Source organism: Vitis vinifera, chromosome 3, assembly GCF_030704535.1.
Source record: "Vitis vinifera cultivar Pinot Noir 40024 chromosome 3, ASM3070453v1".
Taxonomy (NCBI): Eukaryota; Viridiplantae; Streptophyta; class Magnoliopsida; order Vitales; family Vitaceae; genus Vitis; species Vitis vinifera.
In genome coordinates this window covers 3,628,971-3,651,867 of record NC_081807.1, presented here as the reverse complement: position 1 = coordinate 3,651,867, position 22,897 = coordinate 3,628,971, and the positions used below count along the sequence as shown (strand labels likewise).

The window sequence follows — 22,897 nt, the reverse complement described above, 5'->3', positions numbered from 1 at the left end:
TAAATTTTCCAATTTTCCGAACTTCTGCTTATTTCAAGCCTTCTCGTGCCTTGTTTGGCGTAATTTTCTTTTTTTGGCTTTAGTTGAAAGGGGTTTTTGGTATTGTAAAAGTTTTATTAAATAAAAGAATTTATTTCATGAGTTCAAATGAATTTTTATAAGAAGTAACAATTTTCTTTCTTATTAAGTTAATCATAAACTCTTTGAACAAAATTATCCAAAATAGGACCTCAGTGGTTCGTAGTTAGATTTTGACAGCGTTCTGGTTTTTATATATTGATTTTATATGACTCCTTGCAATGGTTCTCCTCTTCTTAAGTTTCTTATTTATTTCCACATTTTGCATAAAATTTTAAAACCATACATTCCAATGGAATAGAAAATTGAGACCATAAGCAAAGAGAACAACCCAAAGAAGGTTATCTAGATCTCTTTCCAATTCCATGATCATAGTTTCACTGCTATCAACACCCTTGCTAAACTTACAAATCAGGGAAAGAAAAAAAAAATCACAGAAATAAAAGGTGACACAGACTGAGGATCACAATTTACTAACAAGCTTATGTCCTACATGGTCTAGTGCAGGAATGCTGGAAAAATTCCTGCAATTATGATAGTACCTTTGCATCGTAACGATGACCCTCTTATTCAAAGGCTCAATGGTCTCTGCAGTAGAACGTACCCGATTCATGCATTTCCTGCACTTATTTGCAAGATATGAGCCCCTCAGAAACACTACCAAGTTAGCTGTCCTCTTTGGGTTATGACTTATGAGAGTAGAATAGATGGTTACAGTAGCCGCCTTCTGAAGTTGTTGGTGGTGCCTTGGTAGGTCCTGACCAGCAGCCCCACTCCTATGCCGATTCCGAGACAAATGCTGAGGCCAATCCCAACACCCACCCTTACTCCAGCAGTGAACCATGAGAGCTCCCCATCTTCACCTTCCAAATACTCTGTCCCTGAGTACAAGCTGTTGTAGTCTTCATTTTCTGGTTTGTAGTTTGGGTGTTCCGATATCTGCAACATCTACAGAAATGGAATACAGGAGATTAGGTGCCAACTGAAGAGAATGTGATGTAGCAAATGATGAATGTGAATTATACTGAATTAGGATCCTTAGGCGGTTTTCCTGTGAGAAAAACCAATAATTAACAAAGGAGTCGTACAATTAAAATAGAATTATGAACGGAACTAGTAGTGTCACTCTGTCCCCCTAAGACGAGTTCGGTGTTAGGAGGAAAATAATCTAAATGAGCTTATAACCAGAGATATATATATATATATATACTTTGGGAGGTAAGCTGGTTTACACCAAACCAAAATCACGCAGGACTTGCATTACACATTGCTGCAGCTCTCAGTCTATGCTGCAAATGAACAGATGCTTGAAAGGAAGAGCACCATGTGGGATATGATATGTCCATTTTCATTCGGTATATGCTTCCTACTAGTGAACTGAGTGCAGTATGATCTCAAGTATAGCACAAACAAAACAGCTTTAACATCTTTACATTCATGAACAAATCAGTGAGTTTGTGTGTTTTATGGAGAAAGGATATAGCTGTTTTTCATTTTTTGCAGCCCATTAGGGACCTGCATACAAGATATTCTGGAAGCAACAAGATGACACTGCCCAATAAAGAAAGATCAGGCTTAGGTATGTGTAACTGCAAAATTGTTAACCAATTTATTGAGAAATTCAAAAACACAAACGTTGGGAGAAGCGGGATCAAAGCTAACGACATATCTGGACAGCCATGTCAGGATCAAACAGATCATGGAAAACATGTCCCACAAAATGAAGAAGAGAATACTATATTATCCCAGAGCGTAAAAACATGTGCCAGCCCCCCATACTCTCCTGACCCGTCTAGGATAAGATTGCATTCACCAGACAATAGCATCAATAATTTCTGCATTGAGAACATGGTACAAGAGAGTAAATCATTCAGGCAGCAATTACACAAGGGGATTAAACATGGGAGAGCTCAATGCATCACAAAAGTAGAAGATGAACAACATCATAAACTGGAATCGAAGCATATAAACTATTTTAAATTCAAGATTATGGTAGCAAGACAGTAGCACCACAAAATTGGATAAAATCCCATTAGCAAATACCTGTAAAGAAAGCCCAGCTGTTTCATCTTTCTGGCATTCAGTAGCATCATACTCTGGTATAGAATCCAACATGCCCTTCCGGATTTGCTTCTTCCTAAGGGTAAGTTGCAAAGTTTTAGTTAATATAATTGGAGTAGCTGAGAAGCAACCCGCAATGTAAACCTCAATTGCTGGTGAAGCTGACTCTGGACCACCCATATATTGTTTCCCCTTCAAGAAGCTGGTGCCTGGGACGATGTCTAATTCACAAGTCATGCTCCATCTCTGGCCGATGTTTTTTGATTTTCCAGTGCACCCATTACTATTAGACATTTCTAAGACTCCATATAGCACTAGAACATCCTTATCAAAGACCTCAAACTTAACACTCCCTGTCATCCTTACACTATCAGTGCTCACAAATGTAGCTTCTTCAGATTTTTTATCTAACCGATCCCTTCTCAGAAGAGTCGATACACCATCTGAATAGATGCTACTTCTTACACCGTTTACTTCAAGAAGGGTATCTCGATTCAGTGGAATATGATTCAGAGTAAGGTACTCAGGAGTGGAATCATCAATCTCACATTTACTAACTCTAACATAGAAAACTCTTATATCCAGCCAAGATAATGATACCTTAATACAAGGCTGATAAGGAGAGTACCTCATGGTCCTATGACCATTATCAGTAAATCCATTTCCATTTGCTGGTTCATAAGATTTCTCCATGCTTTAGTGTTTAATCCTTCTCAATGAAAACCTTCCACATTGATTGAGATGAAGAAAGGGAACACCCAGAGAAATGAAGCTCATGATGGGCATGGAGAACCTGCAGAAACACCCATAAAGCAAAATCAGAGCAGTTCATACAACATAATTCAGGCACTTCCAGCGCAAACAAGAACAAATTAGAAACCTAACTGCTCAGAAAATGAGAAGAGAGGGGGAAAGGGAGTCTGAATTCTTATAGAAAAGAGACAAAGCCCAACTATTCTACATGGGAAAACAACTTTCTCTTCATAATCAAAGAAACCCAATTGAGAGGGACAGGGCCCCTTAATAAAGAAGATGGAAAAGGGAGAGAAGAAGGTAAACTCAGTCTCAGGAAGGAAATGAAATCCATCAACACAAAGCGCTTAAGCAAAAGATTGGGACCTTTAGATGTTACTTTTGATTTATGATGGAATTGAATTAAAGAAAGAAACAAGAAGTAATTGAGAAAGGAAGATTCAACCAGGCAAAAACATCTAAGCACAGAAACAAAACAACAAAAAGATAAAAGAAGGGATAAGAAGATGGAACAGAAAAATGAAAGATATAGCATAAGAGAAGCCAATTTGAGGTGTTGAAACCCACCCAAACTTGATAGCAAAAGCTGAATTGACTTCTAGCCACTCTGGAGAGAAAAACAAAAAATAAAGATCAGCCCACAACACCAATTTAGCACATTAAAAAGAAAAAAAATATTGATTTGAACAGTAGATAAACCTACCAGCAGCGCCAAAGCAGAGAAGATAAAACACTAGAAAAGAATTTGATATGAATGTCTAATAAATATTAAAGCCGTCTAATTATTCTGCAAACTCCCTGAGCAGTGATGCTCAGGATAAACAGACAAGATGTATCCCCACAAGGTCCAACAAATTTGCAGGCAATACACGATATATAGATACGTCACACAAACAAACAAAATTATGAATTTCTTTTAATGAACAGAAAAAAAAAAAAATCACCACACATATCTTCAACAGGGAAAAAAAGTGTAGGTTTTTGCAGGAATTTATGATTCCCAAGGTTAGATTAATACATGTATTTAAGTGATTTTTCTTATGAAGTTCTCTGTAGTTATTGAGATACATTCATATAAAACCTAACAAGGATCATGTGTATGATTGCTTTTATTACAAACAGGGTAGTTAAAGTCACCATAGCAATGAAAACAGCTCTGAATACGTCATATGGAAAGCAACATTATAAAAAATAAAAGAAAAATGATTATCAAACCCTAGAAATAAAAACCCACCACAAAAATCTGACAAAACAGAGCTTTCTGCCTTTACTTCTGTGGCCTCAATACAGTCTACGTAATCCAATTAACGGTTCTTATAATTTCTCAAATCGCTTTCAAAATACAAAAACAAAAAGGAAAAAGAAATAAATCACTGTGGCCACAATGAATTAGACGAGAAATGGAGAGCAACCCAGTTCCTCAAATTCATCAAACAATACTGGGTAGTCGTTTGTTTTTGCCCTTTTGCTTTGGTTGGATTATTAAAGATTCCAAAGGGAAGTTTTAGAGGGGAAAAAAAATATGGGTCGGAGGTGGGGTCACTCTGTATCTAATATTCTACAGATCTTATCCAAGAGAGAAGAGAAAACAGGTTCACAAGTCCGATGTATTGAAAACGATGTACAAATATTTTCGGATTTTTGTATATAACAGCTCACTGTACAGACTCTGTCTGATTGCTGAGGTGGTTGGTGGAGAGAGATATTATCTGGTCTAGTGTAAGTGTATAACCCTTTTGCAGGGTTGGCTTGAATATTTCAAAAAGGTTTTTAAAATAATAACCATCATTTAAAAAAATATTTAATTAAATATATTTTTGTTAATAAAAAATATCATCCTCAGGTCCCTAATCTATTATTCAATGTATACAAACTCCCGAAAAATCATATTCTAGGTTAATGTTATCAACCTCTCAATATTACTTACATAATCTTTAAAGTTTATATTTTTATATTGTATGATTAACTGACACATTCTAACTTACAAAGAGTATATATCAAACTCAAATTAAAGAACTATCATAACTATAGATATCCTAAATATATATCCTTAGAATAACTTAATAGGATACACTATTTCAATTTTTTGAAATATTATAATCTCTCAAATGAGTAACCCAATCCATAGAGAATAGATGACTTCCTTAGGATCTCATTTATAGGTAAAACTCATTACAAACCCAATATTCTCTTAAGGTTGAGAAATCATATAGTATAATAGCTTTGTGAGATCATGACTATTCGATAGTTGATGTTATAATTTACCAGATGTCATATCCAATGTATAATCATACATATTAGTACATTTACCATGGGAACCCTTTCTTGGTAACCAAGTCTAGCCATCTCTCAAGTTAGGAGATATACTCACTACACCCTCAAATAGATTGTCTATGTTCATGAATCAACTATGAACTAATCATTTACTTTCAAGGAACTCATAATTTGGATATTTTATACAATTCTCAATACACCCAAATAATGTACAATATAAAAGATGCTAGATCAAAATGCTTAAAAAGTATAATGCATGAGACTGCTAGATAAGTTAGGAAATATGAATTTTATTAATAAATAAATAATCAATAATAAATCCATCATTGTTACATTAAGTTATGTTTTTAAGAGCTTTATTCTAACATTAGTAATATTAGAACCCTTGGCAAAAAATGGCCCCAAGCAAGTAGGGATGATGCCAAATAATGTACGCAACCTGATATTTAGTGGTCCCACACCACGATATTATGCTTCAAAGAAGTAAACTACATTTTGGGAAAAATATATGAAGAACAATGGGACAACCACTTTAAGGGGCGATCACTTGCCTATTATGCTTTTTTTCGAGGATATTTTTGGTCAAACATATAAAAAGACATTACCCCCTATGTACTCAAATTGATAAGTATTAACAATACGTGCCTATCTTGTACCTCTGGACATCTTACTCTCGTTATCAGTACATGTTTGTTCACATAATGGGGGCTAGACATTATCAGATTACTTGCCTACATCACTTGTGCAAAAGTGCTACCTTCTCATCGCCATCAACAACTTCACCAAGTATGTTGAGGTAGAAGTGTATTCTAATACCCAAAACTTAGATGCAAAGAAATTCGTATAGAAGAATATACCATGTCAATTCAGGATCCCTCATACACTAGTGTTCAACAATGGGTTACAATTTGGTAGTCACCCCTCTTCATGTCTTTTTATGAGAATCTTAATATTCAGAACTTTTACTTGACTTTGAGGTTCCCATAAAGCAATAATTAGACCAAAGTTATGAATTGAACCATTCACGATTGCCTTAAGAGAAAAATAGAGAAGACTAAAGGCAAATTGGTACATGAACTACTTAAAGTATTTTTGGTGTACCAAACTACTAAGTAGAATTTGATTAGGGAGACCTCTTTCTCATTCGAATTCAGTAGGAGGGTCATTTTTCCTATTAAGATATGCATTCCCACAAAACAATGGTGGCTTGTAGACTAGCCTAAGTACTAATCCTTTACTGATGTGTTGATTCCCTCTAGACGTATCCAGACCTAAGACAAGCCTTAAAATTTGGCCCTCCGTTCCTATGCTCACACTGTTGTATCTAAATAGGAGGCAATTGTTAGGATAAAACCTTTAGAAGTATGACATAATTTAACAAATTTGGAATTTATTATTTATTTAATATTATTCCAATTTCACTTTTATCTATCATTATTCCATGCGTTTTATCTTACAAGCATTATGGTCTAACATCTCTTACATTGTACATGACTTGAGGATATTAGGGGTTATAAGGAAAATACAAATTATGGATTCTTTACAAGTAGATGATTCGTTCAGAGTCGATTTGTGGACTTAGGCAATCATTTTAAGGTTGTAGCATTAACTTCAAATTGGAGGGATAGTTGGTCTTGATCATTGGGATGAGGTTCCCATGGTGAAGACATTATTGTATACAATTACACATTAGACAGGACTTACGATAAGTCATGATGTAAAACTATCGGGTAGTCATGATTTCACCAAGTCGATATGTTGTATTGTCTCTTAACTTGAGAGAATATTGAACGTATGCCAAAGTTTGCAATGATTTTGGCCTACTAGTGATATCCTAAAGTGATTATATATTCTCTATAAATTGAGTCACTATTGATAAAAGTTGATAGTAACAAGTATTCTCAATAGAAGTACTATGATATCTCATGGACTTTGAGGCAACGTATCCCCTTGAATGATCCTAAAGATACGTGATTGTAAAATTTGTGGTCGTAGTAATTTCTTAACTGAAATTTGACATATGCTCTCATGAACTAGATATCTTAGTTTATCACAAAATCGAAGGATCTGTAACTTAAATATTGTAAAGATAATCTTGAGAGACTTATAACATTCACCTTATTAGATTATAGATGCTAGTTCATGGTGAGACTATATAAGGTCATAGGCCTAAGCACTTTCTGTGTCATTATTATTTACATAGGGTACTAGAGTTCAATTGACTTTTTGTAATAAGATGTTGAATAAACTTCAAAATGAGATTTTGAGTAAACTTCATAATGAGATTTTGAGTAAACTTCATAATGAGATTTTGAGTAAACTTCAAAATGAGATTTTGAGGAAGCCAAGATTGTCCTATAGGTGCCAACAATCCTCACTTAAGCTCATATTCCTTAATGACATGGTTTTGAGGATTGGATTGATTCTTAGTTCACTTATGTGCATAAGGGCATTTTGATAAATATTTGAGGTTGTATAGGAGTTAGTGAACGGTACCTCTGAATTAAGCTAATTGATTAATTAACCTAATAAGGTTAATTAATCAATTAAAACATTTTTTTTCGGTTAAATTAAGTGACTTAAGCTCAAGGTAAGCTCAAGTTACTTAAGCCTATAGGAAGCCTATAAATACCCCTTTAAGGGTTAAGGCTTCAAACTTTTTTCATTCTCCCTTACATTTCATAGAGAGAACCCATAACCTCTATCCTTCAAATCTCCATCATGTAAGTGCCAAATTTCAATGAGGAGTTATTGAGTGGAAGATCAATGGGTTAATAAGATCTATAATGACTATTTCATATTCGACACATGTTTACATTGATATGAAATGATCTAGGAATGTCCAAATCTTTGGTAAGCATATCTAACGCATGATACTAGATTTGATTTTGGTTTTGAATGCTTCCATTGCTAAGATCTAGTAGCCTTGGGAATTTTGTATGCACTTAAGGAGATCCAAGCACAAAAAATGAAACAATCTAAGTAATGACTATATTTACTTGGCATCAAAATTGGATCACAAACCTAAAGCTAATCAGTTTCCAATTATCTCATATTCCCTACGATCTCTTAATTAACTTGACCATCAAAGAGAAATGGTTAGGTGCTAACTTATTTTCTTCTATATAAGAGTTTGCTTCAAATGAGTTGAATGGTTTGTGATAGCTAACCATCAAGGTGAGGTCTTATTGGGCATGCCCATCTATTAGCCTGCTCCAGAGATCTATAGACGAACAATAGACAAAAAAGGGTTTGATGTTTTATTCTTTGTTGAAGAAGATGTGTTAATTGGTTTCCATAAGGATTTTAAAGCAAAACAAAGTGCATAAACGCTTTGGGCATGCAAATCTCTTTGCTATTTTATAAAAGGGTTAATTTCATTAACCTCCATGAGACTTTGCCTTGATACACTCGACTCTTATTGGTTTCAAATTTAATCAAATGTCTATTCTATTGAGTGAGAAAGAAGGTAAATAAAAATAATAAATGAAAAATATATGAGAAATATTTCATTAAATTTCAAATAAATGAAGGTTAATTGTATTTAACCAAAACTTTAGGAAAGATGAATTAAATTAGCATTTTATAAAAAATGATAAAATATAATATTATAGTAAATAAATCATTTTTTTGCTCTCGTGTGACCCAATTACGTATCTCGGCATAGGTGAAATTTATAACTATTTCATTTATGATATAGTCATCCAAAAGGGTTTGTCATATCAAATATATTTATTAAATCTATTTGACATGAATAAAACAAAAATATGGTTGAGAATATTAAGAATATGAAAAATATATATATATATATATATATATATAATGGAAGCATCTATCTTTTTCCAAATATTGATTTTTTCGAAAAAAATTAAAAAATTATTTTTAAAAACAATTTTTTGTTTTAAAAAATAGAAAAGTGTTTTTAGAGTCAAACACATTTAGTAATTGTTTTAAGTTATTTTCACTTATTTTATATAAATCATTTTAAAAAATAATTATACAATAGAAATCATTAAAAATTATTATTAAAAAAAAGTTTGAAAATGAAAACATTTTAAATTCTCAAACATTATTGAAAACAAAATTGTTTTTCAAACGACTGCCTCAAAATTTATTTTCTGAAATTGTTCTTTGAAAACGTTGTCCAACGAAATCCATGTGAATTTTAGACAATGTGGTTCCAATTTACAAACTTCTGGAGCACACACCCCGGGAAAGAAACTCCAATAATATGTTAAGGTCTTTGGCAATGTGGACCACCTGGCTGACTTCTATCTTTCCACATTCTCATGACAGCTTGTGAGCATAGCCTTTCATCTTCTGTATTTCCCACTGCCTATGCTCCATATGCATGTCCTATCATGGATACACTAGGGAGGTAGAAAATGACTTGGTTGATGGCAAAATCCCTAACTTCCTTTTATTTATTTATTTATTTATTTTAATAAAAAAATGTTTAAAAAAAAGCAGTTTTTGAAAACATTTCCTAAAATTAGTTTAAGAATTTAAAGAGGTGTTTGATACACGATAATAGAGAATGAAAATGAATATTTTGTTTTTAATTGAAATGAATTTGGTGAAGTTAAGAATTTAAGATTGGAATGATTATTTATTTCCATTATAATATTTGTTAATAATACGAATGAAAATGAAAAATAAATGAATTGACAATAATACTCTTATATATAGTTTAAATTTTTTTTTTAAAAAAAAGTAAAATTTGAGAGTATTTGTTTTTTTAGTTTTTTGTTGAAAATAATTTACTTTCAGACTTTATATTATTTGTTTTTCTATTTTTTTATGACTCATTATAAACTTTTTGTTGAAAAGAACAAATCAAAATATTTGACTTTTTCTAAATGGAAAAAATAATATGTTGAGTTTTTTTTTACTTTTTAATGCTTAATAAAAATAAAATATTACAAAAACAAACAACTTAATACTTAATATAATTAAACATTAAAGTTCTATTTAGAATTAAGTAAAATAAATAAATACTATCTAAAAAAATAATCTTATTATGAGATGAAGAAGTATGAGCTTCATGAATGAAATCTAAGAATAAAATAATAATTTTAGATTATTTATATTTTCCTTTAAGTCAAATCAATCAGAATACCACCATTGAAATCTTACTCGTAAATGAGATTTGGTTTCTGTCAAATTATTTTTTATTTTGTTCTTATCTAAACACAGGGAAGGGTGAGAAGAAATAAGATGCCTATTCCTACTCTCATTCCTATGTACCAAACACTCCTTAAATGTTTTCAATTTATTTTTAATATTTTTAAAAATAAATTTTATATATATAGTATTTTATTTTTAATAATTTAAAAAATATTATCTAAAACATCAAAAGTATTCATTTTGAAGGACAAAAAATCATTTTCTATTTTTCTGATTATCGAATAACTTTTCTTATATTTTTTTTAGAAAACAAATTAATAATAAATACCAAAACAACACCGAAGAAGTTTGTTGTCACAGTAAAACATGGGTTTCGAGAAAGAGCACGTGAAAACATAATGGGTAGGCCAGGACTTCACGTGACAACCACATGGCCATTAAAAATTACCGATCACGCGGGTGCCACGAGATGAAAATCGGTGTTGGGCCATTGTCATTTAGGGGCCGGTGGAGCATCATAAATTTTTCTCAAACGGGTCCCACTAAGGATTAATCACTGATTAAAAACGAATCTCGCTTTTTTGGTACGTTGCTTTTTTTTTTTCCACCTTTATCCTGTCTTATCTCTTTATAGACTTCAGATTCAAACTAATCCTCGACCGTCAAAGGATCATTTTTCCAAGGAATGACATTATTGCATGCCTAATAAGTTGAAAAATAAATAAATGTTCTGATTTGGAAAGCCAAGGTGATCATGTCAAACACAAAGTAAGGTTAGTTGTAGAAATATCTTATCTTTATCATTTTGTTAGCTTTGATAAAGATTTTTTTCTCCTACTGTGGATGTCATCCATCCTCATGATGATTTGAAGGAGGAAATCTACATGCGACAAAGAACTTGATTTACAAATTCATTATTGTTTTATAATAAGTGGATGATAGGCTAATTGTAGGAAAAGATCTGAACAAATCTTTTGACACGAAGGTTTGTTTGGAGCATGCAAAATAAATTATAGGTATGGAAATCGTGCCTGATAATCATTCAAGCATGGTTGCACGGGACATGGGCTCCTACATGGACTGGGCCAACCGAAGATTAGCATTCAGGCCCAAATCAGACCTCAACTGTGGCAATATTGAAGCCCTCTCTACGGTGATGTTTATTAAATTCCAGGCTGAAATTCTGAACTCATCATCTCTAGGCCTCTCCTGCAAGCTACCCTCCGACGAGCCCTTTCGCTACAAAATCCCTAAGCTACTACCTCTTCATTTCCAATGCCCAAAATGCTTTCGCTACAAAACCCCTAAGCTACTAGCTCTTCATTTCCGATACCCAAAAGACAATATGCCAATCCCGAACATAAGAGAGTAAGACAATAAGAACCTGTTTGACAGTGATTTTAGAAAACGTTTTTAACATTTTTAAAACTTAATTTTTTTATTATTTAAATATAATAAATACTAAAAACGTTTTCTAGAATCATTACCAAATACATTATAACAGTCTGTTTTGTAGTTTTTTTAGAAAATATTTTTAAGATAAATAATGCTTTTGGAGAAAACTACATCGATTGATAAAATTTATAAAGCAATTTTAAAATATTGAAAAATTACTTATAGTATTTTCTAGAAAAACATTTAATAGATAATTCGCCTAAAAATGTTTTTAAAGAAAAAAGTACTTCAAATAAAAACAATCCCCATAGGCACCCTTTTAACTCCATTACAGATTTGAAGAATTCTACCATTTGATCAAGAAGACAGGATCCTAGTTGCATTAGAAATGCTAGGATGGAACAACAGATGAAGAGTTACTTCAGATGTGTTCATTGCCATTCATCCTTGCATTCTTTGAATAGCAACAAACCCAGTATTTTCACAAACAAGTACTGGTTTGGGAACACATTATTTGGGAGAGCAATGGATTGAAGACATCTAAAATTTTCGAAACATCTAGAATTACAGGATGCATTGGCAAAGATCCATACTAGTTTGATACTCTTGGCCAGGGAAATAACTTACACCAAGCAGTGGTCATGAATGGAAAAGCAATGGAAGAAGTGGTGGAACCAACAAAAGCACAGACACTGCTCAACTTGCAGCCAATTTTGATTGAAGCAACTGAAACCTCGAGTCTTTGTCACCGAGGAACTGCAAAGTCTAGGGAATAGCCCATGAAGAAAGATACAAGATAATCAGTAGATGGAAATATTTTCTCTGGGGAATGATAAATTTGTCTTAGTGAAGAAGTGTATAGCAAGTTGAAGAAGAAATGGCACTTCATAAAAGACCAAAACACCACCCAAGCAAACTCTAAGGACAAAAGGAAAACAAGAACGCATCAAACCCTGGGTAAAAGTCTACTCATACTGCTGCTGGATTAGTATCAATGGCTGCTACCAGAAATGCCCTACCATCTTCACTATTAAAAATGAGCATGTTGAGAGTTTAATTTGGGTATACCTTATGCCTTTAAGCCCTTGAGCTGATTAGAATGTAGGTACATATTTCTGAGTTATCAGAATATGTGCAAGTGTATACAGTTTCACAAGGGGTGGACCATAAACCTTAGGCAACACAGCCAAGTACGATGTAATGACATATTAGCAAGTGGAGCTAATGTGATAAATTCCTCAATTGGATATGTGCAAATATTAAAAAACACAGTAATATATGGTTTCATCGAATAATAAATAATTGATGATATTACTTATTTCAGCAAAAACTTGTGTAATAAGGATACCCTAGCTTGCCAAGCTTTGCACAAAGATACTGCCCAAGTGACGGACTGTGTCTAAACCCTAAAGCACCGATCCTATGTCATAGTTCATTTTGTTTTGGGATCACCGTACCAAACACCCCACATCTTGTTGAAACAGGTTATATGGTTTATCTAAGATTGGGTGGAGGAGTGGCTGCTGCATAATTAAAATACAAGGAAATTACTTAGGAAGGGATTGAATTGCATTCAATGGTGATCAGTCATTTCTTTACTCTTTTGCCTCAGCTTTTAATCACACTTGAGCTTTACAGCTTATGCATGCTCTTAAAAGCTAAAATCTTTCAAATCTTCTAGTGATTCAATAATTTTTGTATGATAAATTTTCCTTGTTCTCTAATTAAAAACCTCTAAAATCAATGATGAATCTTCAATTCTAAATAAGATCAGCAAACCTACGTGTAAACAAAAATAGTATTGAACGAAAAATCCTAAAGAATGTAGTATTTAAAGACTTTAAGAATGTCTGAACAAGGTCTAAATAAGAGCTGCTTTAAATCCTCGAAGAAACCACTCAAAGGAGAAACTTCAATTAAAATAGACTTCAAAATAAATCAATTGAAAACTATCACAACATTATTCCAGAATCCAAGGCAAACCAATGACAGAATATCAAGGATTACAGCCATCTGTAACATCTCTATATGCTATTCCTTGAAAGAAGTAAACCCCCACAATCTAAATGCCCAAGCTTTTACAATGTTCATATATACAATTGTATATTCCTTTTCAGCTGTACCTTATTTCTAAAAAATGTTCTAATTGTACTTCATTTCTAAGTTGAAAGAAAAACAATGCCCCAAAGCGTCAACTACATGTTCAATATGTATTGGCTCTAAATAATTATAAGGACACATGATGAGACCATCAGACCACATCACCATGAGTTGATCTTGCGAATGGATTTCCTTCACAGAAGACTATAATTGTACATGTCAAACTCTGGAACAATTTTTTTTTCTTCTCAAATTTACAAAATATAGATTAACCCCAATCTAACATCAAGTAAAATGAAACACACCAAAAATAAAAATGAAGCTTCCAACAAAAAAACCAATGTTAGCATGAAGCATATTTATTACAATGAGAAAGCATTTTGCCATTTTCTTTCATGCATTGTCTACAAAACACTAATTTAGAAGCCAAAAAGGCAGGCCAAGGAAATTTCTTGAGCACAAAACCAAATTGTTCAAGGAAAAGGTAACAATAGCAACAAGTAACTCAGTCAATTAAGCTGCAGATTCCAAGTACAAACTTCGTGACTTGAAGGACATTTTTTTGGTAAAAAAACCCATTCAAATATCTTCCCTATAGATCCTGCGGGCCTTGTCACAAAGGCAATGCACGTCCTATAACAGCAAGTAGAATATCATGTCAGAAGAGGCATCTATCAATACTTTATTGCTACAAGATTGAATTCTAAATCCATTGATTTGCTAAACATAGGGCCCTAAACCTAATGATTCATTTGAGTAACCAAATATCTTGACAGAAATCATCTTATAAAAAAGGAAAAGGGCAAAAAGAAATTCAGAAGCACGGAAAACTGAAAAACTGAAGAAGAGTTCAACATCGTCGATATGACAAGAAATAAAATTTGAAGAGGAGAGGAAAGAAACCTTGGGAAAGCCAGCTCCAGGAGGTGGAATCAACGGCAATGAAGGATTTGAGGCGAGCAGAAGCAACGGCGCTGTGAAGCGGCATCAGAGATTCCACACTTCCTAACGCCGAAAGGATCCTGAAAACAAAAGAAACAATATTATTTTTTCTGAACAAAAAGAAGAAGAAGAAGTAGATGATGATAATCAGAAGACTATACCTGGAAGCGCAGGGCATGGGTCTTGTGGAAGAAGAAAATGGAGAAGCCAATGGCTTTGAAGAAAGGGTTTTGGGGATTAGGGCTTTGGATCGAGAAGCCAGAGACTTTGTGCCAGCCATTACCGCTGATCTGCAAACCCCAGCCATCTCAATGCCTGGAGGATTCAGAGAAGAAAAATGAGAAAACCGGAAAATGGACAACTCCCTTGAACCCTACAACCCCTTCTTTTTGGCATTCCACTAAAACGACGTCGTCACAGCTTAGTACTGAGTCTACTGACCACTAAGCCAAACCATCGACTGTCTAGTGTTTTCTGTTTTCATAAATGAGAGCAGAAAACATCGATTTTTTCATTTTCTTTATTATTATTTTTTTTGTAAAGTGGGGTTTGATTGGGCTTGGGCTGATTTCAAAACGGACGGCCCACCTGACTTGCTACCAGAGGCCTAGAACCGCTTTTCTATCTCTTTCTATATGCGTTAAACAAAACGATGTCGTTTTGATAATTCTAAACGCACCGTTTTGTTGCTGACCTGCTGCTCTTTACCATTTCCAAGTTTATATCGTTCCCCTCTTCAAATCCAAGACTTGGCATCGGCTCAGTACATAATCAGAACCGGCTATGGCTGCTGCGATCTTGGCTCGGAAGTCTCTTCTCGCTCTTCGCTCTAGGCAACTCGTAAGAACCCCTTTGTCCTAATCCCATGTTTGTTTTTATCTTCCTCAATCCAAGCTGAATCGAAACCCTAGTTTGCAATTTCTATTTTTGTTTTAGTCGTACTTAAACAAAATCTTGACTGATTTATTGAAACTCTGTGCGATTTGGATGATTGATTAGTCTGGTTGTAGATTCACTCCTTAGGGTTTCGAGAGTTCCTCTAATTATTGGGGATTTTTGTGTACACGAAATCACAGTGTGATTATCTATATTGGTGAGAATGGGGAAATTTTGTATTCATCAACTTTCATTTCTTGGCCATCACCTCATTTTTCATCTTTGTTCGTTTTCAAGCCTAACGTTACCCGAAACATTTCTGAAAAAACTGTTTTGATTTCCCATCCCAAATAGATTCTTCTTCAGCATTTTTAAGTCCATAATCTTAAATCATGCTTATAATTTGAATAAATTTCCTATCAATGTTAGGATAAAAACGAATGATAGAGTTATTTATCTTCTCGGAAAAATATACCTATTGACCTATTATCATTGCTATATCATGGATTGGCAGACCTATTATCCGTTTGTTTTCAAGCCTAATGCTACCCGAAACATTTCTGGAAACTGTTTTGATTTCCCATATAAATAGATTCTTCTTTAGCATTTTTAAGTCCATAATCTTAAATCATGCTTATAATTTGAATATATTTCCTATGAATATGAGCATAAAAACGAGTGATTTTATTTAACTTCTCAGAAAATATGCCTATTGACCTATTATCATTGTTATATTATGGATTAGCTGACGGATTGAAAATGGTTATAGTATCCCACACCATGGAAGCACCTAGAGGGGCCAGAAATATGTGTCCATCTGATAGTGTTAAACCATTAATTGGGTTTAACTATTCAAGCATAGGACTAAAAACCCTAAAAAGGTACTCCATCATAGATGATTGGGTATGTTTCTTTTTATATCTGTTCTGGGGTTGTTACCTCTTTACAATTAGAGTCCAAATTGTTTAGTAATTTGGTATTATGGGCTGAATTCGTGTTGGTAATTCCAGTTAGTGATGATGGTATAAGAATTGCTTCATGCTGGTTGAAAAATAGACAGATCCCTTTGTTTTGCTTTTGTTGGGCCCTAGGCACATTGGAGAGAGGTATTGAAGTGACTGAAAATTTACTATGCCACCTTTGGTACAGATGACCCATACTTTGACCAAATACTGCATCATAGTTTTAAAAGGCACAAGGGCGCACCTAAGGCACAAACGTCTCCTACAGCTTAAGCGCTGGGTGCAACGCAAGGTGCATGATGAAGTGAAGTTTCATTTCACGTAGGATACATATCAATTTTATAAAATATGATTAAAAAATCTTAAAAAATTTAAGATTTCAAACTTTTAAAAGAAGCATTCTACAAAAAAGTAATAGAATTATATAAATTTCAATTTCAAAAGGAAAAGTAAAGTAGACAAGAAGAGGAGTGCCTCTTCAAAGGCATTGGTCTTGGCTAGCAAGGTGCTATAACCAGCGAGTGGTTGTGCCTTGGACCTAGGTGCCTTTTAAAACTATGCACTTGACTTAGGCATGAAAGTTAGTAAAAAATTGTACAATTACAATGGGAATGAAAAAATGTTACCACATGTTCTGAGGCTAATTTGGAGGTGTATAGAGTGGAAAGGATATAGAGGTTGACTTCCATTTCAGAAATTCTAGAAATGAATCCGAATTATAGCTCATTCCATTTTGCTTGATGTTGATGTATATTGTTTTGTCTTTTGTTTTCTCGGATGGTTAGGCCTTGTTTGGTAACTATTTTTTAAAACAGTTCTAAAAAAATAGTTTTTAAGAATAATTTTTGAAAATTGTTCTTTGATGTTTTGTAGAACCAAAGTCTATTTGGGAACCTAAAATTGTTTTTAACCTATTTTTAAATATGTTTTAAAAATATTTTTTATGTCCATAGCTTTATTTTTAATCATTAAATATGTTTGTATAATTATTCTTTAAAATAATTCTCAAAAAACAATTGAAAATAACTGAAAACAACTAAAAGTAGTTCTTTGAAACACCTTGTTTCCTGTTTTTTGATAATAGAAAACAGTTTTTTATTGTCAAACATGTTTTTCAGTTTTTTTGTTCTAAAAAACAGAAAACTGTTCTTGAAAGCAGTTGTCAAACATAGCCTTAGTTTCTGCTTGTTCTTTTATACCAACAAGGTTGCCAATGCCCTGCATGATTTTTTTGCCATTGCAGCTAGTAAATGGCAACGTGATGTTTGTCAGTGATAGTTTCTCATCTATGTTCACGGTCATTATCATCATAATAGTCCTATTGTCCTCATTACTTTATCATAGTCATATTACTATTGGCACCAGTACATTTATATCTTTTATTATTTGAACATTTGTTTTCCTGTTTCCGTTTTGTAAGCTGCTGTATTTTAAATGGATTTCCTGTTCATGTTTTTGGTTCATAGGCTGTCGCTGGACCAGCATTGCAGGGTTCAAATCCTAATGGGCATCGTTACATTACACACTCATTCTTCTCTAAAAAAGGTTTGCTTGGTGCTTTCCAGTTTGTTCACTCCCTGGTCTTATAAGTTTTATCTGAATAAAGTCATCTTAGCTTCACATGATACTTTTTTTTTGATAAGTAAATGAATTTCATAAAAAAGGCGCTAAAGTAGCGACTCAAAGTATACAAACCTATACACCCGCCATCAAAGGCCAAAAGACAAAAAAGTAAACCGATTGCCATAGCCTACTTAGACCCCAACCAATCAATAAAATTAGCTATAGTTAGAGGGCAATCGTCTATGAACAACTTAGCCTCAGCCCATAAGGTAAGAATAAAAGAGTGTTTCAATCTCTGAATTGACAACGATTCATCCTTGAAAGCCAATCTATTCCTCTCCTTCCAAACCGTCCAAAAAATGTGAAGAGGAGCAGCTCTCCACACCTTCTTGCGATTTTTGCCCAGAAAATAACCATTCCAACTTAGAAGGGTTTCTCTAACTGAAAAAGGCAAAACCCAAGACAACCCAAATAAAGCAAAAAGAAGATCCCATAACGCCCTCGTCCTGGAACAATGAAGAAGAAGGTGGTTTATGTTCTCCTCTTTCTCAAGACACATAAAACATCTATTTGCCAAGGCCCATCCTCTTTTCTGGACTAGATCCAATGTTAAGGCTTTTCCCCACGTAGCCTCCCATGCAAAGAAGCTTATCTTGGGCTGCACATTCACGTTCCAAATAAAGCTTGAAGGAAACAAAGATGAACCACCCGCCTCAAGAGCTATGTATAGGGACTTGACCGAGAATTTACCGCTTAGAGTTATGTCGGACATCATGCTTAGAGTTACATAAAAGCACAAGGTAGTGGAGAGTGGGCTATGCTCACATAAGCATCAAAGCTGTTTCTGACCTAGGCCTTTTCATCTAGAATTTTGAAAGCTGAAATCATGGAGGGTTATATTGCTGGGCATTTGGAAGTTGAGAATGTAAATCATATATGTCAAACTCAATACATTGATAGGCGTGAAAAAGAGCACTATATCTTTTTACTTAACATGAAAAAACCAGAATATTATGTGGAAAAGTAAGTAGTTAAAAAATGTAGTTTTGTAATAGGAACTCAACTAGTCAATAGGAATTATGTTTTATGGAATTATTGAACAGTTTGCTAGATCCACTAGGGTGCTGTGAATTACAGTTGTGCAAAAGATGCTCTTTTTAAGCTGTATTTAACAATTTTTTTTCTCCCCAATGTTTATGTGATGATCACTATTAAGTGTTTTAAGTGTCAGTTGTGTCATACTGAGAAAAATACCATGTGCGTATGCACACAGGCAAGGACATAGATGCGTACATAAGCACCTTGATGCAAGCTTTTATATCCTTGTTACATAGCCTCTTGGGGAAGAACTTTTAACATTGTTATTAAAGAAATTGTGTAATTCCTGCACAGAGGGAATTTTATCTGCTGATAGGCAATATAATTTTATTTTAGATAATTGTGGATATTTATGGTTTGTTTATGCATTTTCAATTATCCATAAACTGCAGATGATGAGGAAAGAGAGCAACTTGCTAAGGACATGTCAAAAGACTGGAATTCTGGTAATAGCTTGTTAGAGTAACATTTTGGGATTTTTATGAACACAATTTGGGGTTTTTACTACAATGGATGATTGTTTCTGATTTTTTTTTTCCTGAAATAATTGCAGTTTTTAATCATAGCATCAATACCTTATTTCTCACTGAAATGGTTCGGGGTTTGATGTTGACACTTAAGTATTTCTTTGACACACAAGTTACTGTAAGTGTTATTCTACAACCATTATCCAGCATAGATTGAGTTGGGCTACAATCTCAAGGCTTTCTTTTGCTATGCAGATCAATTATCCATTTGAAAAAGGCCCTTTGAGCCCTCGTTTTCGTGGAGAACATGCACTCCGACGTTACCCTACAGGAGAGGAGCGCTGCATTGCCTGTAAACTCTGTGAAGCTGTAAGACTTCATAATCATTCTCTTTGTTTGATTGAATTTGGTGTGAGGAACCAAAGCTTTGCCAAAGATGGCGTGATCCGCCTGCCCTTTGAATAAGTTCTCATGTTTCTTTTCCATAGTAGAACCTTGTTTACAGTTCATCCTTGTCATTATGCTCTGTAAATATAGACTCATGTACTGGAAATGGTTGTCTTACCATTGTCTTGGACAGTGGCTTGCCCTGTTCTAGAGACCTTACATTGCTGTTCCAGGCTGATGCTGAAATCCAATAGGTTTTTTGTTGAATTATCGTTCATGCTGTTTCATATGGGTGGCAAAGTTTGATATGATTTGCTGACACAACATGAACCCAACATGCTTTTCGCGGGTTCAAGTAGAGCATAAATGGGTTTGGGTCAAATTTATATTGATCTGCATAACCCGTTTAATAAATAGTTAATTTTTGGGTCAACCTGTATGACATGAATTTGACCCAAATTGATCCATTTAATCCTAATATTAACCTAATTATATTTTTAAACCATTTAGCCCATATTTAACTTATTTTAAATTTGTTTTTCAATAAATAGGTCAATTGAGTGATAAACATGTTTGGTTGATATATTAAACATATGGATATCTACAAGATCTAACTCAACTTAATTATTTAATAGGAAGACATAATTATTAAATGGGTTAAATGAGTTCCATGACGTGTTACCTATTTAATAATTAGGTGGTATTTGGGTTTATGTTTTTTATATGATTATTATTCATGTCAAGGTTTGGTTGAGCTATTATATGTTTTTAACTCAAAAAAATTATACATATATCTATATGATTAAGTTGGAACACTTAGTTGAAAAATCACATCTAATATATGAAATGCAGATCATGTTGGAAGCTAGACTACCAAAGTTTCACAGAAGGTTTAAGATTTTGTATGCTTTTAGGAATTTCTGATATGTGGTAGTTTCAACAAATAACAGCTAGATATTTCTTGAAGCATGTACTTGTCTAAACCTTTTGCCATTGTTAATGCTATAATTTTTGGTGGAAATATTCTGAAAAAGATGGTTTCTCAATCAATGGTACCACAGCCTTCATCGAGTACAAACCTGGTTAGCCCAGCATATACTCAATGAACTATATTGTCTACAAAAGTGGATATAATTTTTTGGGTGTGTGCATACGTGTAGTCCCCTTTTCTGGACTGTTAACTAGATATGTATTTTATAAAATCGATTCAATATATCCATGAAAAGAGACCTACAAAGAGTTGTTGACACCAATCCACCGGAAAAACTCATTTGGCCATTTGAGTGTCCTCACATTAGTATTTATTGTTTATCAGATATGCCCAGCTCAAGCAATCACCATTGAAGCTGAGGAGCGTGAAGATGGAAGCCGTAGAACGACCAGGTGATGGGTCTTACTTGGTGATCTCTATCTCACTCACTCACTCACTAGCTCACTCACTAGTTGGTTTAACTTCACAGGTACGACATTGACATGACCAAGTGCATTTACTGTGGATTCTGCCAAGAGGCATGCCCTGTTGATGCCATTGTGGAAGGTCCCAACTTTGAATTCACTACAGAAACTCACGAGGTCTGTAAGCATCCTTCTCGCCGCTAGATAATGAACTGCCCAGCAGTTGGTTCCAAAAGAATGATTTTTATCTTCCTGTATCATTGCAGGAGCTCCTGTATGATAAAGAGAAATTGCTTGAGAACGGGGATCGCTGGGAAACCGAGATTGCAGAGAACCTCAGAGCTGAAAGCCTCTACCGCTGATAATTTCAACCTCCATGCCTTGGTGACAAGTTTCATTTTCCAACCCTTGAGATGATGTGAAAAATAAACAGATCCTGCTTATGGTGGTCTCAAAGATTATTTTGTTCTCGCTCAAGTGATTGAGTGGTTTTGCTTGTTAAACAACCCTCTCTGCATTATTATTTAGATCGGGAACAAAGTTTCTAGTTGTATAATTTACAACATGAAAGCCTTATGAGATGAAGGTTTAGAGCTTTTCAACCAATTATTTGTTCATCCCTTGGTGGATGGTGGATTTGGTGTCTCACTTCAGAAAAGGTTGAAATGTTCATAATAGCTTTAGATGAGGCTTCTGCTCTCCTCATCCCTTTCATGGGGCAATAATTATAATTTTTTAAGAATTTATAACTTCTAAAATTTTTAGTGCGGCAATAGGAAATGTTTCCTTTGAATGCTGGAAAAGAGAACGAGAATTTGTTCTCAATTCTTTTATGATGTCATATGTTTGGATGTTTGGATCATTCTTTAGGATGAAAAATAAAATTAAAAATTTATTTATATGGAAATTAGCCTCTGTTTGTTAATTATTTTTTAAAACATTTTTTTTTTGTTCTTTAAAATAAATAAATAAATAAAACAAGAAAACACTTTTGATAATTAGAAATTGAAAAACGAATTTTTTTGTTCTTGAAAACATAAAATATTTTTTAATACTTCAAAAAAAAAACAAGATGTTTTTAAATTATATCTTATGATTGTTTTAAAAAAAAATTGCACAAATATAAAAAAAACAATTACAAATAAATTATTAAATATACTTTAAAATATAAAATAAGTTAAAAACATTTAAAATCTCAAACCGATTTATATATTCTACAAGATGTTAAGCATAGTTTTCAAAAATATTCTCAAAAATTGGTTTTTATAACTATTTTTTAAAACACTTTCTAAATAAAAACCTAAGTAATTTAATTTATTTTTATTTTTATATAAAAATAAACTTTAAGTAATTTAATTTAATTAAACATAGTTGTTTTGTTTGACGATTCATAAGAAGAAACATAACTCTCCATTTCCA

The 22,897-nt window shown here is 33.5% G+C and overlaps 3 protein-coding genes across 10 annotated transcripts; 1 reads left to right on the top strand and 2 right to left on the bottom strand.

Annotated features, from left to right (window-relative positions):
• Positions 1-392: 392 nt before the first annotated feature.
• On the bottom strand, positions 393-4,312 carry LOC100853422 (uncharacterized protein At1g01500). 6 transcript variants are annotated; one of them, XM_059735847.1, is made up of 4 exons: positions 4,127-4,312; positions 3,460-3,499; positions 2,122-2,932; positions 393-1,026 (listed from the first exon to the last, which is right to left on the bottom strand). In XM_059735847.1, exons 3-4 carry the CDS (start codon positions 2,830-2,832, stop codon positions 790-792), a joined length of 948 nt encoding a protein of 315 aa, XP_059591830.1. In that variant the 5' UTR covers positions 2,833-2,932; positions 3,460-3,499; positions 4,127-4,312; the 3' UTR covers positions 393-789. The 6 variants fall into 6 exon arrangements, with proteins under 6 accessions (XP_059591830.1, XP_010647871.1, XP_003631651.1 ...); XM_010649569.3 differs by lacking the exon at positions 4,127-4,312 and adding an exon at positions 3,596-3,864; XM_003631603.4 differs by lacking the exon at positions 4,127-4,312 and having other exon boundaries at positions 3,025-3,461.
• A 7,709-nt stretch (positions 4,313-12,021) lies between these two features.
• On the bottom strand, positions 12,022-15,229 carry LOC100853459 (protein NONRESPONDING TO OXYLIPINS 2, mitochondrial). 3 transcript variants are annotated; one of them, XM_003631605.4, is made up of 3 exons: positions 14,892-15,229; positions 14,692-14,810; positions 12,022-12,453 (listed from the first exon to the last, which is right to left on the bottom strand). In XM_003631605.4, the coding sequence occupies exons 1-3, from the start codon at positions 15,035-15,037 to the stop codon at positions 12,434-12,436; spliced, it is 285 nt and encodes a 94-aa protein (XP_003631653.1). In that variant the 5' UTR covers positions 15,038-15,229; the 3' UTR covers positions 12,022-12,433. The 3 variants fall into 3 exon arrangements, with proteins under 3 accessions (XP_003631653.1, XP_003631652.1, XP_059591828.1); XM_003631604.4 differs by lacking the exon at positions 12,022-12,453 and adding an exon at positions 14,132-14,421; XM_059735845.1 differs by lacking the exon at positions 12,022-12,453 and having other exon boundaries at positions 14,132-14,810; positions 14,892-15,193.
• A 145-nt stretch (positions 15,230-15,374) lies between these two features.
• LOC100853527 (NADH dehydrogenase [ubiquinone] iron-sulfur protein 8, mitochondrial) lies at positions 15,375-22,084 on the top strand. The gene is made up of 8 exons (XM_003631606.4): positions 15,375-15,570; positions 18,035-18,113; positions 19,622-19,675; positions 19,783-19,874; positions 19,952-20,065; positions 21,399-21,466; positions 21,544-21,655; positions 21,745-22,084. The coding sequence occupies exons 1-8, from the start codon at positions 15,514-15,516 to the stop codon at positions 21,838-21,840; spliced, it is 672 nt and encodes a 223-aa protein (XP_003631654.1). The 5' UTR covers positions 15,375-15,513; the 3' UTR covers positions 21,841-22,084.
• The last annotated feature ends 813 nt before the right edge of the window (positions 22,085-22,897 follow it).

Coding starts and splice junctions, on each gene's coding strand:
- LOC100853459 (XM_059735845.1), bottom strand. CDS start 15,037: ATGGCTGGGGTTTGCAGATCAGCGGTAATGGCTGGCACAAAGTCTCTG. Junction 14,811..14,891: donor CCCATGCCCTGCGCTTCCAG/GTATAGTCTTCT, acceptor TTTTGTTTTCAG/GATCCTTTCGGCGTTAGGAA.
- LOC100853422 (XM_059735847.1), bottom strand. CDS start 2,832: ATGGAGAAATCTTATGAACCAGCAAATGGAAATGGATTTACTGATAAT. Junction 1,027..2,121: donor CAGCTGGGCTTTCTTTACAG/GTATTTGCTAAT, acceptor CCATTTCTGTAG/ATGTTGCAGATATCGGAACA.
- LOC100853527 (XM_003631606.4), top strand. CDS start 15,514: ATGGCTGCTGCGATCTTGGCTCGGAAGTCTCTTCTCGCTCTTCGCTCT. Junction 18,114..19,621: donor CTCATTCTTCTCTAAAAAAG/GTTTGCTTGGTG, acceptor CATAAACTGCAG/ATGATGAGGAAAGAGAGCAA. Junction 20,066..21,398: donor CCTGTAAACTCTGTGAAGCT/GTAAGACTTCAT, acceptor ATTGTTTATCAG/ATATGCCCAGCTCAAGCAAT.